This window comes from Carcharodon carcharias, chromosome 6 (assembly GCF_017639515.1).
Source record: "Carcharodon carcharias isolate sCarCar2 chromosome 6, sCarCar2.pri, whole genome shotgun sequence".
Lineage (NCBI taxonomy): Eukaryota > Metazoa > Chordata > Chondrichthyes > Lamniformes > Lamnidae > Carcharodon > Carcharodon carcharias.
In genome coordinates, this window is record NC_054472.1 from 146,398,024 (window position 1) to 146,414,010 (window position 15,987).

At 40.6% G+C, this 15,987-nt stretch overlaps 1 protein-coding gene across 1 annotated transcript in view; it reads left to right on the forward strand.

Moving 5' to 3' along the window:
- pth1r (parathyroid hormone 1 receptor) overlaps positions 1-14,575 on the forward strand; it is a 94,943-nt gene extending 80,368 nt beyond the window's left edge. The window contains exons 12-14 of the mRNA XM_041189297.1: positions 8-149; positions 786-827; positions 12,877-14,575. Coding sequence (XP_041045231.1) covers positions 8-149; positions 786-827; positions 12,877-13,248 — 556 coding nt within the window. The 3' untranslated portion in view covers positions 13,249-14,575. The remainder of the gene's footprint in view (positions 1-7; positions 150-785; positions 828-12,876) is intronic.
- Positions 14,576-15,987: the final 1,412 nt, after the last annotated feature.

Below are 15,987 nucleotides of genomic sequence, written 5' to 3' on the forward strand. Positions count from 1 at the left end.
TTCTCAGAAAGCTACTGAAGTCAACTCTAGTCCTGACTCCTCTGTTTGGGGTTCACTATATAGTCTTCATGGCTATTCCTTACACCGAAGTGTCTGGGACTCTCTGGCAGATTCAGATGCATTATGAAATGCTCTTTAATTCCTCTCAGGTAATTCTTTTTTCCTCCTGCAGAAAGGCATATTTTATTGGCAATATAAGGAATTATGGTAGTGTAGATGATCTGGTATCAGTAAAACTGACCACATAGCTGTGGATTGTTGTAAAAACCTAACTGATTCACTAACGTCCATTAGTGAAGGAAATCTGCTGTCCTTACCTGGTCTGTTCTATATGTGACTCTAGTCCTGCACCAATGTGGTTGACACTTAGCTGCCCTATGAATTGGCCCAACAAGTCATTCAGCTTATGAAGGCACACTCGATTAAAGATTCTTGACCATTTCCTTTGGCCAACTGCACATCTGACATATATTGTAATCAAACTCCACATTTAAGAGTCTCCAAACAAAGCTGCACAGTGAGAACTTCTGGACATGGAGTCCAACTCACTTCCATCTGGTATTGTCCAGCCCATGTGTATTTCAGTGTCAGCTTATGTACATGAAGAGTATACATAGAGTAAAAGGGAACAATTCACCCTTGTCTGTTACTGTATGACTTGTTTGAGTGCTTCAGTATAGCCCCAGTATGTATAGAAGGTAGTGAGGGTTTGATATAGCAGATTACCAGGGAAGCTCCATTAATTGATCAGCAGAGCTCTAACTATTGTCTGTTTAACTTTGCAGGGTTGCTTTGTGGCTGTTATCTACTGTTTCTGTAATGGAGAGGTAAGTACTTGTGCTTGTGTGTAATTTCCTTGGAGCTGATCCTTCTCTGCCCTCGGAGATCTATGTATCAGCAAGGTTTCTGTCGCACACCTGGTTAGGTTACCGGTGGTGGTGCTCAGAAAATTGTCAGCCAAAATGTTTAATATGATAAATCCAGGCAGTGGGGGAATTTGATACACGCACATTAAGCTGCAATAGTTGGGAAACAACCTACCACATCAAATAATCTTAAAATCTGCATCGTCGCACAGCTGAATACAAAACTTATTGAAAGCAATAATCAGGCTGGTTGTATTGTTTGAATACAGAGTAAATCTGGGCTTGGCCTAAATAGCCAAGTGGTTATGGTACTGGGCTTGTAACCCCAAGATCAAGAGTTCAAATCTCACAATGACAAACTATGAAACAATGTAACATCATCTAAAAAAACAGATCAAAACGTGTTTGTACTCAAAAGAGTTACAGAGTAAATCTGGGCTTGGCCTAAATAGCCAAGTGGTTATGGTACTGGGCTTGTAACCCCAAGATCAAGAGTTCAAATCTCACAATGGCAAACTATGAAACAATGTGACTTCATCTGAATAGGAACAGATGGAAACATGTTTGTACTCAAAAGAGTTACAGAGTAAATCTGAGAGCAGCAATGAACCAATCCTTGTTGCTTCCTTAGGATTTTGATCCCATTGAATTCCACCAATTTATCCTTTTCATTTCTCTGACTCCTCTGTTACCTAGGGTTTCTGGGGCAGAAAGGAGGGCCCTACTGACCACCTATTGTTTGAATTTTTCTGGGAATGATTGGTTTAAAGCTGTGTCCATTAACAAATGCACAATTCACTTGGAAGATAAGTTCTGTGAGACTGTGCTCTTGGTGTCATACCTTGTTCAATGAGTTTGTTGTTTGTATAATTGGGCTGAAGGTCTGCCTGCATAATTTGCAATGTTCCCAATATTCTGCTAATTATGCTTCTTCTGAATTTGCTTGTTATATAAAATCCCAAGAGACCAAACTTATTTTGTGTCATTCCATAGAATCTTGATTTTTGATCCTGTATTCCATGACTCCTGTTGTGCTGAATCCCAATGGATCAAACCTTGTCCATTCATTCCCATTGTACTGAGTCCAGTCAGCTGAACCTTGTCCAATTATCTAATGTCCAATTAACTAACACTCATTCCACTGAGTTCTAATCAATCATAAATTCTTTCATTCTCTTCATCCTTATTATGACACATCAATTGGTAAAGGCTGAGTTATTTAAAATCCCAAAGGGAAACTTTAGACAACTGTCATAACCTATATTTTCAATTGGTATGTTTGAGGTGCAGCTCTGAATTCTGAAACCATCAGCCTCAAGGTTTTTTATATATTAAACTAAACATTTATTAATTTGACAACAAATTTAAACATGTCTAAAAATTACTGCCATAATAACTGTTAAACAAATCCCCAAATTAATCACTCCTAGGTAAATATCTTCACCACGGCAACAACAACCCATAGACTTTAAACAGACACCACACAAAGCAAATTTTATCTTACAAATTCAAAATGAGGTCCTCTGTAATTTGTTTCCTTTGCTAACACAGTGGTAGGCTTACAGGATTAGATCTTACATGCCTCTGACTTTCACACACAAAACTCATCTGTATATATCTAGCCTTTCCTTTGAATGAAAATTCTCATTATATCACCAGGCCCTTTGAACTCCACCTCTTCTAACAATAAAACCTCTTTCATAGTACCAATTTTATTAATAATATAAACCTTTGCTTGATGTCTCCTAGCTAGGTGCAAGATTTCATCCCAGTCTTTGAATGGTTTATTCACAATATGAAAATGTACTCTTTACCTTACTGTTTAACATCTCAAAACTACATCAAAGCACCCAGACTAGCTGGCTTTAATCCAATTAAGATACACACTTAAAGACACAGAACCCACTACAAGTCCAATTTTGGGCTTGGCCTAAATAGCCAAGTGGTTATGATACTGGGTTTGTAACCCCAAGATCTAGAGTTCAAATCTCACAATGGTAAACTATGAAGCAATGTAACTTCATCTGAAACAGATGGAAACGGGTTTGTACTCGAAAGAGTTACAAGTCCAATTTAAAATAATTTCCAATAACATTATATACATTAACATCTCTTCATGACAATCACCTTCACCAAAAATAAATACAGAAAATGCTGAAAATACTCAGTAGATCAGGCAGCATCCATGGAAAGAGAAACAGATCAAAGCTTTCAGGCCTTCCTAACTAGAGAAAGGTCATGGACCTGAAACGGCAACTCTGTTTCTCTCTCCATACATCCTGTTTGACATGCTGAGTATTTTTAGCATTTTCTGTTTTTGTTTCAGGTTTCCAGCATCAGTAGTATTTTGCTTCTTTTGTAGTGTTATTAAACTCAAGTTTAACAATTAAATACTAACTGCATCTACTTTAATGTCCTGTATTTGATAATTTGTTACAGCACTAATAATAAAGGATTAAGAAAGCCATATTTATAAGATGGGAGATGAGTAGATAGCTCTTGCTGATGAGTGGATTTGATGGATTGACTGATTCTTTGCTATGCTTTAAATTCTATGATTCCACCATCGCAAATTCTTTCAGAATTTTGAAAGGTTCAATTTACAATATTCTTGGTATTGCTAGACTAATACAAAATACTTAATGAGTCTGCAGAGGTAAATGAAACAGGAGCTTTATTGGAACACATCTTACTGCTCTGACTTATATCTTCCATGAGGCTGCATGAGAGACTAAGTCATGTGATGTTGCATCATTTCCTGTGAGGATATACACAGTATATGTTTAGCATATTAAACAATTAGAATTAACCCATTAACAAACCAACATCCAAAATAACACATCCGCTACATCTCCCCCAAGTCTCTGATTCCCATTTCTATATTATGAAGATCAAACAAGTCACAACTTTTAACTCTGGCATGTTGCGGTCCTTAATCTTGTTTACTTTTCTTAGGTCTTCTTTCCTCCATTCTTCTTATATGGACAGCCAATCTCGTGATTTCATACCAGAATGATCCTCTTTTCCTTTGGAGGGGATCAGGGGCTTGCATCCTGCTGGCAGTCTCTCAGACTCTCCTGGGCAGGTGGGGAATTGTAGGATAAAGACAAACTATAAGCCCTTAGTCACAATCTTAAATTCTAATGAGTTAGCAAAATGCCTCAACAGGTACAATAATCAGACTGAGGATGATGAACCTTGATGCAAAGACAGAAATGTTCCGGGGAAGCAGCAGAAATGATCAGGTATATCAGTTAGGTTATCATCTTGATTGGTGGATGAATACAGCATCTATCACCAGTTAGATTGGGTAGATGACTGTTTCCACTGGGTAAGAGGCTGCTTTTGTATGTCAACCAGGGCACGTCTGTTCCGTCTCACCATACCGTGCTCTGTTTGGATGAGGAAGGACTGTGGATGCAGTGTCTGTTCAGCCACTTGTCCATAGCGAGTTTGGTGTCTGATCCAAACTGGCTGCCCTAGTTGGAGTTCTGGCAGATTGTGTGCCTTGATGTTTGCCATAGTTCCACATTTGGCTGGAATGAGATTTGTCCTCTTTCTCTGTCACTTTGTCCAAGTCATCAGCTTGTACTTAGGTCATGAGGGTGTGTGAGAGTAGGGAGGTGAGTTCTCAGTCTTCTTCCCAATAGGACTTCACATGCTGCTAGAACATTTTGGAGTGGAGTGAATGATAGCTCAGAAAAGCAACTTGGATGTTATTGTTCTTCTTCAGCAATGTTATCACTGCACACACCACTCTTTTAAGCTTCACCATTGGCTTGAGGGTATCTTGGTGAGCTGATAATATGGACAGATCCATACAATGCCATGAACTCTTTGAAGTATTCATTGGCAAATGGTTACAAGGTCTGGGATTCCATGTATTACAAATATCTCCTTCAGTGATGTAATTACTGCTTCAGATGTTTGACACTGCAGCTGCTTGACTTGTATCCATCTGGAGTAGCAGCCTACTATGGTCAAGAACATTTTGCCTCTATATTCTATGAGTTCCAGTCCAAACGTTCCCATGGTCATGATGGGAAGTAAGATGACATTAAAGGTTCTCTTGTCTCCTGACGGCGCAAATAAACAGATTGATGTCATCTCTTTCAATGACTTTGAGATACGTAGCCACCAAACAGAATATCTTGCTCTGGCTTAACATTTTGTGATGCTCAAAAGTCCTTAGTGCAATTGTTGTATTATGTTGAGTCTCAGGACTCATGGAATGATCACTCTCTTGCCATAGATGAGTAAATCATCAACTAGACTGAGGTGTCCTCTCTGTTCATAGTACTGTCTGAGAATGGGATTGTGTGACATATATGCTAGCCATCCTTTGATGCAGTACTCTCTGATCTGAAAACGTTCTTCATCAGATTTCTCTGTATCTCAGATTCATTCAGTCACAGAGTTGCTCCTGGTGGAGTTGTGGTTGTTGACGATGCAAAGGTTTACACGTCTTCAACAAGGGCTACATCACCTTGTTTGCCACTTGCCAGCCTTGCCACTGGGATGGGAACAATTAGCTGTATTCTGCTGCTTCCCCGGAACATTTCTGTCTTTGCATCAAGGTTCATCATCCTCAGTCTGATTATTGTACCCGTTGAGGCATTTTGCTAACTCCTTAGAATTTAAGATTGTGACTAAGGGCTTATAGTTTGTCTTTATCCTGAAATGAAGATGAAGAACATAACCTAGAAGCTTCTTGCAAGCCATGTAGCACCTAGTGCTTCTTTCTCTTTTACTGCATATCTCTGTTCAATCTCTGTCCATGCTCAGGATGCATAGTAAACTGATCTGCTTCTATCCATTTGTACCTGAAAGAGTAGGGCTCTCGATCCTGTGGAAATGCATCTGCAGCAATGATAGTGGGTAGCTCTGGGCCATAGTGAGCTAAAATATCAGATAATATCAGCACCTCTTTGATTTTCTCAAAAGAACTCTGTTGTGCTTCCTCCCAGCACAATGCATTGTCCTGTCACAACAGCTAATGTAATAAAAACAGAAAATGCTGGAAAATCTCAGTAGTTCTGGCAGCAATTTTTTTTGTTTCATTCATGGGATGTGGGCTGCACTGGCTTGGCAAGCATTTATTGCCAATACCTAGTTGCCCTTGAGAAGATTCAGAGCTCTGAAGAAGAATCATATGGACTCGAAACATTCATTTTGTTTCTCTCTCCACAGATGCTGCCAGACCTGCTGAGTTTTTCCAGCATTTTCTGTTTTATCTCAGATTTCCATCATCTGAAGTATTTCGTTTTGGCAAAAGTTGATGCAGTGGTTTGTTGTGCCAGGGTTAAGGACATCTCGTCAGGGCTGGAGAGGAACCTGGAGTGGGAGAGGAGGGATCCGTGGTGTTGTCCACGTTGGTACAAATGACATTGATAGGACTAGAAAGGAGGTCTGCTGAAAGAACTTGAACACTTAGGAGCTAAATTAAAAAGCAGAACCTCCAAGGTAATAATCTCGGGATTATTATCTGAACCACGGGCAAACTGGCATAGGGTAAATAAAGACGAGGAGTTAACTGCGTGGCTCAAAGATTGGTATGGGAGGAACGGGTTTCAGTTCATGGAACACCGGCATCAGTAAAGGGGTAGGAGGGAGCTGTTCCGGTGGGACAGGCTTCACTTGAACCATGCTAGGACCAGTGTCCTGGCGAATCAAATAACTAGGGCTGTATGCAGGGCTTTAAACTAAATAGAGGGGGGGGGGGGGGTGGGTGCAGGGTTCTGGAGTGGGGATAAGTAGACTTACAAAGCAAAAGGATTTGACAGCATTGCAGGGAAGCTACTTAGGTAATGATACCCAGAGTGTGGCAGGAAGGGATAGACTGTACAAACATTAAAAGACAGCAGTAAATAGGGTCAAAGGGGGGAAAAATGGAAAAAAAGGCAAAATTAATGGCTCTTGACTTAAATGCACGTAGTATTCGGAACAAAATAAATGAATTAATGGAACCAATAGAGGTTAATGGGTGTGATCTTATAGACATTAAGGAGACACGGTTACAAGGAGATCAAAGCTGGGAACTAAATATTCATGGGTATGTGACTTTTCAAAAGGACAGGCAGGAAGGAAAGGGTGTTGGGATAGCTTTGTTAGTATGAGATGGAATAAGTACGATAGCAAGAAATTATATTAGGTCGGAAGATGTGGAATCCATATGGGTGGAGGTAAGAAATAACAAGGGGAAGAGAACACTGGTGAGAGTAGTCTATAAGCCCCCTTACAGTAGCTATGCTGTCAGACAGAGAATAAATCAGGAAATAATGAGGGCATGTAAAAAAAGGCAGTATGTTAATCATGGGTGACTTTAATTTCCATGTAGATTGGGAAAATCAAATTGGCGGAGGTAGCCACGAGCAAGAATTCATAGTGTATTTGGGACAATTTCCTAGAAAAATATGTTATGGATCCAACCAGGGATCAGGTTATTTTGGTCTGTTAATGGTAATGAAGCAGGTTTAATAAATGATCTCAGAGTAAAAGATCCCTGAGGAAATAGTGACCATAACATAGTGGAATTTAGCAATCAGTTTGAGAGTGATAAACTTAGTTCAGAAACAACTGTGCTAAACTTCTGAGGGTAATTACAAAAGAATAAGGGCAGAGTTGGCTGGAGTGGACTGGGAAAAGAGTTTAGCAGAAACGACGGTTGATGAACAATGGCTGACGTTTAAGAAAGTAGTTCATGACTCACAACAAAGATATATACCAGTGAGGAAGAAGGATTGTAGAGAGAGGATAAACCAACCATAGTTAACCAAGGAAATTAAAGACAGTATCAAATTGAAGCAAAAAAAAATACAATGTGGCAAAGATTAATGGCAAGCCTGAGGATTGGTAAACTTTTTAAAAACAATAGAATAATAAAGAGGGAGAAAATAAACTTTGAGGGTGAACTAGCAAGTAATATAAAAATGGACATTAAGAGCTTCTTTAAATATATAAAAAGGAAGAGAGAGGCTAAACTCAATATAAGGCCCTTAGAGAATTAGGCTGGTAAAATAATAATGAGAAACAGGAAATGGCAGAGGAGTAGGATAAATATTTTACATCAGTCTTCACGGTAGAAGACACTAATAGCATACTAAAAATACGAAATGATCAAGGGGCAAAAGAGGAGGAGGAAATAAATACAATAACTATCATTAGAGAAAAATAGGGAAACAAATGGGGCTAAAGGCCGATAAGTCACTTGGACCTGATGGGTTGCATCCTAGGAAATTAAAGGAAATAGTTGCAGAGATAGTGGATGCACTGGTAGTAATTTTCCAAGAATCCTTAGATTCTGGAAAAGTCCCAGAGGATTGGAAAACTGCCAATGTAACACCCTTATTCAAAAAGGGAGGGAGACAAAACACAGATAACTATAGGCCAGTTAGCTTAACATCAGTGATTGGGAAAATGTTGGAGTCTATTATAAAGGATGTAATAACGGAGCATTTAGAAATGCATAATATAATCAAGGAGAGTCAGCATGGCTTCATGAAGGGGAATTATGCCTGACAAATTTATTAGAATTCTTTGAGGAGGTAACAAGTAGGATAGATAAGGGGGAACCAGTAGATGTAATATATTTGGATTTCCAAAAAGCGTTCGATAAGATACCACACATAAGGCTACTTAATAAGGTAGTGTTGGGGGTAGTATGTTAGCATGGATAGCGGACTGGCTAACTAACAGAAGACAGAAAGTTGGGATAAAGGGAGGCATTTTCAGGATGGGAACCTGTGACTAGTGGAGTGCCACAGGTATCAGTGCTGGGGCCACAATTATTTACAATATATATTAATGACTTGGATGAGGGAATTGAATGTACTCTCACCAAGTTTGTGGATGACACAAAAATAGGTGGGAAGTCAAGTGGTGAGGATGACACGAAGAATCTCCAGAGGGATATAGACAGATTAAGTGAGTGGGCAAAAACGTGGCAGAGGGAATAAAATGTGGGAAAGTGTGAGGTTATGCACTTTGGCTGGAAGAATAGAGGAGTTGAATATTAAATGAAGAAAGACTGCAGAAAGCTGCAGCACAGAGGGATTTGGGGGTCTTCGTCCATGAATCCCAAAAAGCTAACATACAAGTTCAGCAGTAATAGGTAAAGCAAATGGAATGTTGGCCTTTATTTCAAAGTGAATGGAGTATAAAAATAGGGAAGTCTTGCTAAAACTATATAAGGCACTAGTTAGACAACATCTAGAATACTGTGAACAGTTTTGGTCCCCTTATCTAAGGAAAGATACACTGGCATTGGAGGCAGTCCAGAGAATGTTCACTAGATTGATCCCGGGTAGGGAGGGGTTTTCTTATGAGGAGACATTGAGTAGGTTGGGCCTGTACTCATTGGAGTTTAGAAGAATGAGAGGCGACCTTATTGAAACATATATGATTCTTAGGGGGCTTGACAGGGTAGATGCTGAGAGGTTGTTTCCCCTTGTGGGTGAGCCTAGAACCAGAGAGCATAATCTCAGAGTAAGTGGTCACCCATTTAACACAGATGAGGAGGAATTTCTTCTCTCAGAGAAAATCTGTGGAATTCTTTACTGCAGAGGGCCGTAGAGGTTGGGTCATTAAGTATATTCAAGGCTGAGATAGGCAGATTTTTAATCAGTAAGGGAATCAAGGATTATGGGGAGAAAGCAGGAAAGTGGAGTTTAGGATTATCAGATCAGCCATGATTTCATTGAATGGCGGAGCAGACTTGATGGGCTGAATGGCCTACTTCTGTTCCTACATCTTATGGTCTTATTATGATGACAGCTAGATTGACCGGAACTTTTTGGCTTGGTTTACAATACCCATGAATGTTTTGAGTTCAATCATGTACTGATTTGCTGGAAGCTCCTTCATTGCTTATTTTCTGTGGATCATCTCTGATAACAGATGCTTCCACAATATGCCCAAGGAACTTGATAGTCAGCTGCAAGAATTCACATTTGATATTGCGTGTAAGCCTTGCTTCCCCTAAGGTGTTGCATTACAGCTCACACTCTAGTGGCATGTTCTGTCTGAGAGGATCCATGGATCAGGACATCATCTGTGTGACATACGACTCCATCCAGTCCTTCTGAGATGCTTGACATTGTCCTTTGGAAGACTTCTGGCACTAATGTGATGCCAAAGGGTAGTCTGTTGAAACAAAACCTCCCAAATGGAGTAATGAAGGCTCTGAGCAATGTAAACTCCTCATCAAGGGGTAGTTGCCAAAAACCACTATTTGAATCTAGCTTCATGAAGATTGCATTCTTTCCCAATTTAGCTAAGCTCTCATCCACAGATGACATAGGATGAACTTTGAGTTCAACTGCTATGTTGAGCTGTGTAAAATCTGTGCAGATTTTGATTGATCCGTCGAGTTTTTGCACTGGGACCATCTCTGAGCACTAGCTTGTTGGTTCTGTCATGCGTGAAATAACCCCCTGCTTCAATACAGAGACAAATTACTTCTTTACTTTTGACATGAGTGGATGAGGAACTTTTCTGAGTGTAAACAGGCACACTGGCTTTGCTTCAGGATGTACAGTGATGTGGTATGCTGTCTTCAGCTTTCCTAGTCCAGTGAACCGCTGAGGAAATTCAGCTCTGAAGTTTGTGAGCTGATTTTCTCAGCTTTTCAGTCCTTCTACTCTGCAAATCAGATGCAAGTCAGTACAGCCTTCCTGATCAAAAGTGAGCAACTCTGGTTCTGAATCACATACAATGGACAGCATATTACGAAGGGGCAGATGGACTGCCCTCCCCTCCTCTCCCTGGAAGTAAAGTTAGCATGGAGACTCGCTGCAGGCGGGCGGGCTGAATTGGGGAAGATTGGGACTTCTGCCCTCAGCAGCTGTTGGCCAATCTGATTGGCCGCCACTCCAGCAGTCCCAGCAGCACCAAGAGTGCATTAGTGGGCACTGCTGGACTGCCATCTGAACAAAAAGGCCCATGAATGCCTGAGTCAGGTAAGTCCGGGGTCTTGGGCAAGGAAAGGTTTAGGCAATTTAGGGAGGGCAGCAGGGGGGTTGGGAGTGATGCACTTATAGAGCAGGTGGGCAGGAAAAAGGATGTGCAAGGACCCCCGCCGACTGGAGATAGTAAACCACCCCCACTTCCTTTTCACTCTTTGAAAAAATTGTTTTTAAAAGCGGCCTGCCCACCTACCTGACTGCCCATGCCAACCATTTCATCTCGTGTGCAGCATATTATCAGGGTCAATTGGCTTGTTAACAAATCCAATTTACCCTTAATTATTTATTTAAATATGGCAGATGGGCTGTCAACTAGCAACAATATATTAAAAAGTAACATGGTAGGCTTTCAAGCCTGGAAGTTACTATTAGCGATTTTGTTATATGACAATTTAGTACACTTAGGAATGCGTTTCCCCTTTACCTAAAGGTTGAAAATGGCCTGTAACTTATAGGTTACCCATTTTTGGCCTCACCTGATTTTTGAGATGGTGTGTTGAACAAACAGCTGACCATTTTCCACCCAGTAATGAAAGTGGTTGGAGGAGCATGGAGTGGTTTACCATAGGGGTTGGCATAAACCATTGCATCTTCTTCATGGAAAGTTATGTAAATGCATGAAGCAGAGGAAGATGCAGGATTCAGGGAGAGCATAAGATGGTGGAAATGGCTTTGGATTCTCCTGTCAGAGATCTGGCACAAACCTAATGAGCTGAAATGCTTCTAATGCATCATGTGTTTATAGTTCATACTTGCGTCAAACAATCTCTGAATAGAAACATTCACCTATTGTCTTCAAAATGCTGTTAATGTATAAGTTCTGACATTCATGTAATACATGGTTTTCAATAACATCATCGTTACTTGTGTTTTGAAAGAAATAAGTCAATTTTGTCCATTAATTAAATGGGGCAGGGGAAATAGATTTCAACATGGGCAATAATTTTCAAATGAATGATTTTTCCTTTTCTTCCTTTTGACTTTGAAAGCCATGGGCCCAGAGATTGGATTGCATTGCACCTGTTTTACAGGCACCTATAGGACCAATATTGTCAGCTGCATGTGTGCACCAGTAGCTTAATGAGGCTTGGCTGAAAGCCCAGGTATCCATTAGCCTATTGAAGCATCTGAGTCCCAGAGAAATCATTGCTTGATTACAGCTCTGGGTCTGTAATTTTTGCTGTCAATTGTGCAATGTTTACTTACACAAGATAAAGAGGTTTGGAGTGCTTGTAGTTTCTGCTACTTGACACTTTTATTGGGCTGTAACAAAAATAAGTTATTTTTAAGAAAGTGGAAATTTACCAATGATGTATGACTTTTTAAGAAGTTTTTTTTACACATACAACTGTCACTATAGGGTTCATTGCTTCTATACAGTATACGATGAATGGGCATGGAAGTGTCATAGCTTTGCAATGGGGGCATGAGGGACCATTGCCATTGTTTGTGGGCATAGCTTGACATGGGGGCAGGGGGGATCATAAGGCATGTGTGGGTGGCATAGCTTGGCCCTGGGGCGTGAGAGCCATATGGGGTTGGTAGGAGCCATAGCTTGGCATGTGGTCATGAGGTGGCATGGATTGGGCATGGATGGGGCATGGAGAACCTGTAGGGGTGAAAGAGTGCGAGGAGTGAGGACTGAAGGGCCTTTTTAAAAAAATTTTAACTAGGACAAAGTCCGATGACTCTGAGACGGACCTTTTAAACAGCCTGCCTCCACACCCGGCAGTCCCTGTGGCTGCCTCCAAACATTTTCCAGGGTTAGCTAGCCCAACTGCAGCCCTCCCCCCGGTCCTCCACAATGAAAATGCCATCCTTGCAGGCACTTTCTCCTCAGGTGCGCAGGCCAAGCCAGGAGTTTTCCCAACTCCCACTACCTGCTTTGTGGATGAAAATCCAGCCCAATGAATTTGGCTGGTAGGCCAATTTGCAATGGTTCTGCCACCAGCTAAGTTGGGCCTATTCATTACGCTCCTTTCAACCACTATCCAAGCTCAGGGGTGTTTCTCTGTCACTTTTTGATTGTGTATCTCTGCTCTTTTCAGGTACAGAGTGAAATCAAAAAAGCATGGGCACGCTGGACCTTGGCACTTGACTTCAAACGCAAAGCCCGGAGTGGGAGCACCAACTACAGCTATGGGCCAATGGTGTCGCACACTAACAACAGTATCAGCACCAACCTGACCACCCGAGCCCCACAAGCCCTACACCACAATAGCCGACTAGGCAGTGGACTGCTGAACGGGCATCGGAACCTTCCGGGCTATGTCAAGAATGGTTCAGTCTCTGAGAACTCACCCCCTTCCACCCTTCCTGAACAGAATGGCAAGGGCAATGAGCATGGCAGGAGTTTGGGGCCTCCAGGGTCCCACAAACCTTCATTGGTTGTTGAGGAAGAGAGAGAAACTGTAATGTGACTGGTAGACACTAGCACAAGACGCATCAAATCTACACACAACTGAACTCCTCAACCATAAGACTATAGCTATGGATTATTCTCCACTTGTTTCACTACACTGGCAAGAGCAGGCCACTCCAACTGCAAAAGATCTAAAATATGGACAAGGAATCAGGAAAACTTGATACTGCATCATGTTAATCCTTTCTTCCCCTAAGGGTTGCCTGCATCTTTGAATAATTATTTCAATTTTAGTCAAGCACTGTCCTCAATGTCATCACAATTGCCAATATTCAGTGGATAGACTCAAAACAGCGTTGGTGACACTCATTGCTTCTGCATGAATCTACCAGAGTAAATATACTCTACCAGCTACATCTCACCTTCTGAGGGCCCACTCACCCTCATCAGTTGACCATGTTATAGGACCATCAACTGCTTGAGCTTATGGGGAAGAACGGGCAATCAACTGCCCTCCTTTTATCTTTGTTGGCAATGGTATTCAACTTTGAATTTGATGATATAAAACTCTATCCGGGCGCTGTCTGGATGTTTTTTTCATGTAGAGGAGTTATCTTCAGCTGGAAGGACCACCAGATCTCTGAAAAGAGGGTCTGGGAAACGGTCTCAGCAGAATCATGTAAAGTGGCAGTTTGAAGCCTAACGTTTTTTTTTATAGATTGTTCTCTTTGCTGCACCAGGACATAAAGGGCTGCAGAGTCCCACCTGGGGAATGCCAATGTTCTGGATATCTTGCACTGATACCTAGAAAGTTAGTCATTTGGATCTTTTTCATTTTGGGAGGGTATGAAAAGATAAAAAAATAATGGGGTAATAAAATGATCCAACATCCAACTTCAGAACAGACCCAAAATAGCTGAAACTCAGAGAGAAGCCAGTTTTAATACCAGTGCTGTGTTAAAAGACCATGGTTAATGCAGCTGCAACATTCTCAATTATGGCAATTATCCCAAATGTTTTGAACTGCATGGTGAACCTTTTGAGTACAACAAAATAACACTGAAAACCACAACCTTCTCCACTGACTAGGCATTGAGTCCAACTGCTAGCTATCACAGTTCAATGAGTTCATGTCCACTCATTATCCATTGAACGAACTGGACAGCTTTCAAAACATACTGATGTTCTGGATGTTAATTGTTTCTAGTTGAATTTATGTTGTTCATGTTCTTCGGTTAAAATGTGAGAAAAATGATAAATTATTATTTATTAATGATTTTTTAATAAATGCTGATTATAGTTTGCATCTTTAGTGATTGTGAGAAAAAATAAACTTGTTGGTTGTTTGTCTAGTGACTGAACAAGAATCAATGAAATGTGCTCTATTTTGGATTGATGTCCTTTTTTATTATAAAATGGTGACCAAGGGATGAAAATTGGGAGTTTGACCAGCAGCTAGTCCACCTGAAAAGACTATTCACTGCATTTACATCAAGGTCCACACCTGTGGTTTAGATATGGTTTTAAAGGAGTTATGCTGTGTTATATTGATACAGAGGTCAAGTGTTCAAATTGCAACATAGCGAGTCATGAAATCATATTTAATAAATCTGATCATTTGTAGGCTGATGCTAGAAAAAAAGTCTCTTAGTTTGCTAATGTCCTTCAGGGAAGAACCTATCACCTCAAACTGCTTTGGGCATTCATGTTCTATGCAGTTGGCAATTAATGTCTTCTGAAGTGGCCCAGCAAACTAAAGAGTGCCCAAGCAAACTCCACCATCTTCTCAGGAGAACCAAAGATGGGCAGTAAATTCTGGCTTTGCTAGGATTGGCCCAATCCTGAGAATTAGTGTAAATTTCCAAGTGTGCCTGTGGAAGTCATGGCCATGCTCCCTTCAGAGCAGAATTAAACAGGTTCGAGCCCAGCTGCTCAGTCTCGAACTAAGCCACATAGATTAGGATCTGGGCTCTTATTTCCCAATGTCTTGTGGTTTGAGGAATCTGAACACCTCTTCTTTTAAATGTTTCAATCATAATTCATGTTCCTTTTATAACCAACATTCACTATACTGGGTAACACTCTATAACAAACCCAATCCCTATTCACTACACTGACAGCCTATAACCCAGTAATTCTCAAACAGTCCACAGACACCTGGGGGTCTTTAGAGGTTTTTCAGAGGGTCCACACACTAAATTACCTCTGTCACAGGACATGGTTTCTGATCAGGACTACTTTAACAACAATAAATTAAGTGTTAATAACATGAATAATAACCTTCCTTCTGACTGTCCACCAACCTTGATAAGCACCATTTCTCTGCACACGCGCCAGTGGAAAGCACCAGTGGAAACTGGAAATTCACTGTTTGTTGGTTCTGTGATGCATCAATTGTACGACATGCTAACATCTGGTTTTGGATAGGAATAGATAGAACTTTATTTTTTAAAAATAGGCTCATGTTTTAACTGATATAAACAATTCTGAAGGGCAAGCATCATATATATTATGTATGATTTTTTAAAAATCCTAAAATAATCCTGAGCCTTTTCTGATTGGTGATATCTTTTGGGGTGTGTTGATCGGATAAAGCCAATTATTTACAAGCGTCATTGTCAAACATCACATCAAGGATAAAGAGACTACAATGAGAAACAGGCACACACATCTCACTGATATCTCTATGGAAGTACATATTTTCTTGAAAGCATTATTACTAAAACATAAGAAACAGGAGTAGGCTATTTGAACCCTCAATCCTGCAATGCCATTCAATAAGATCATATTCTTTCAT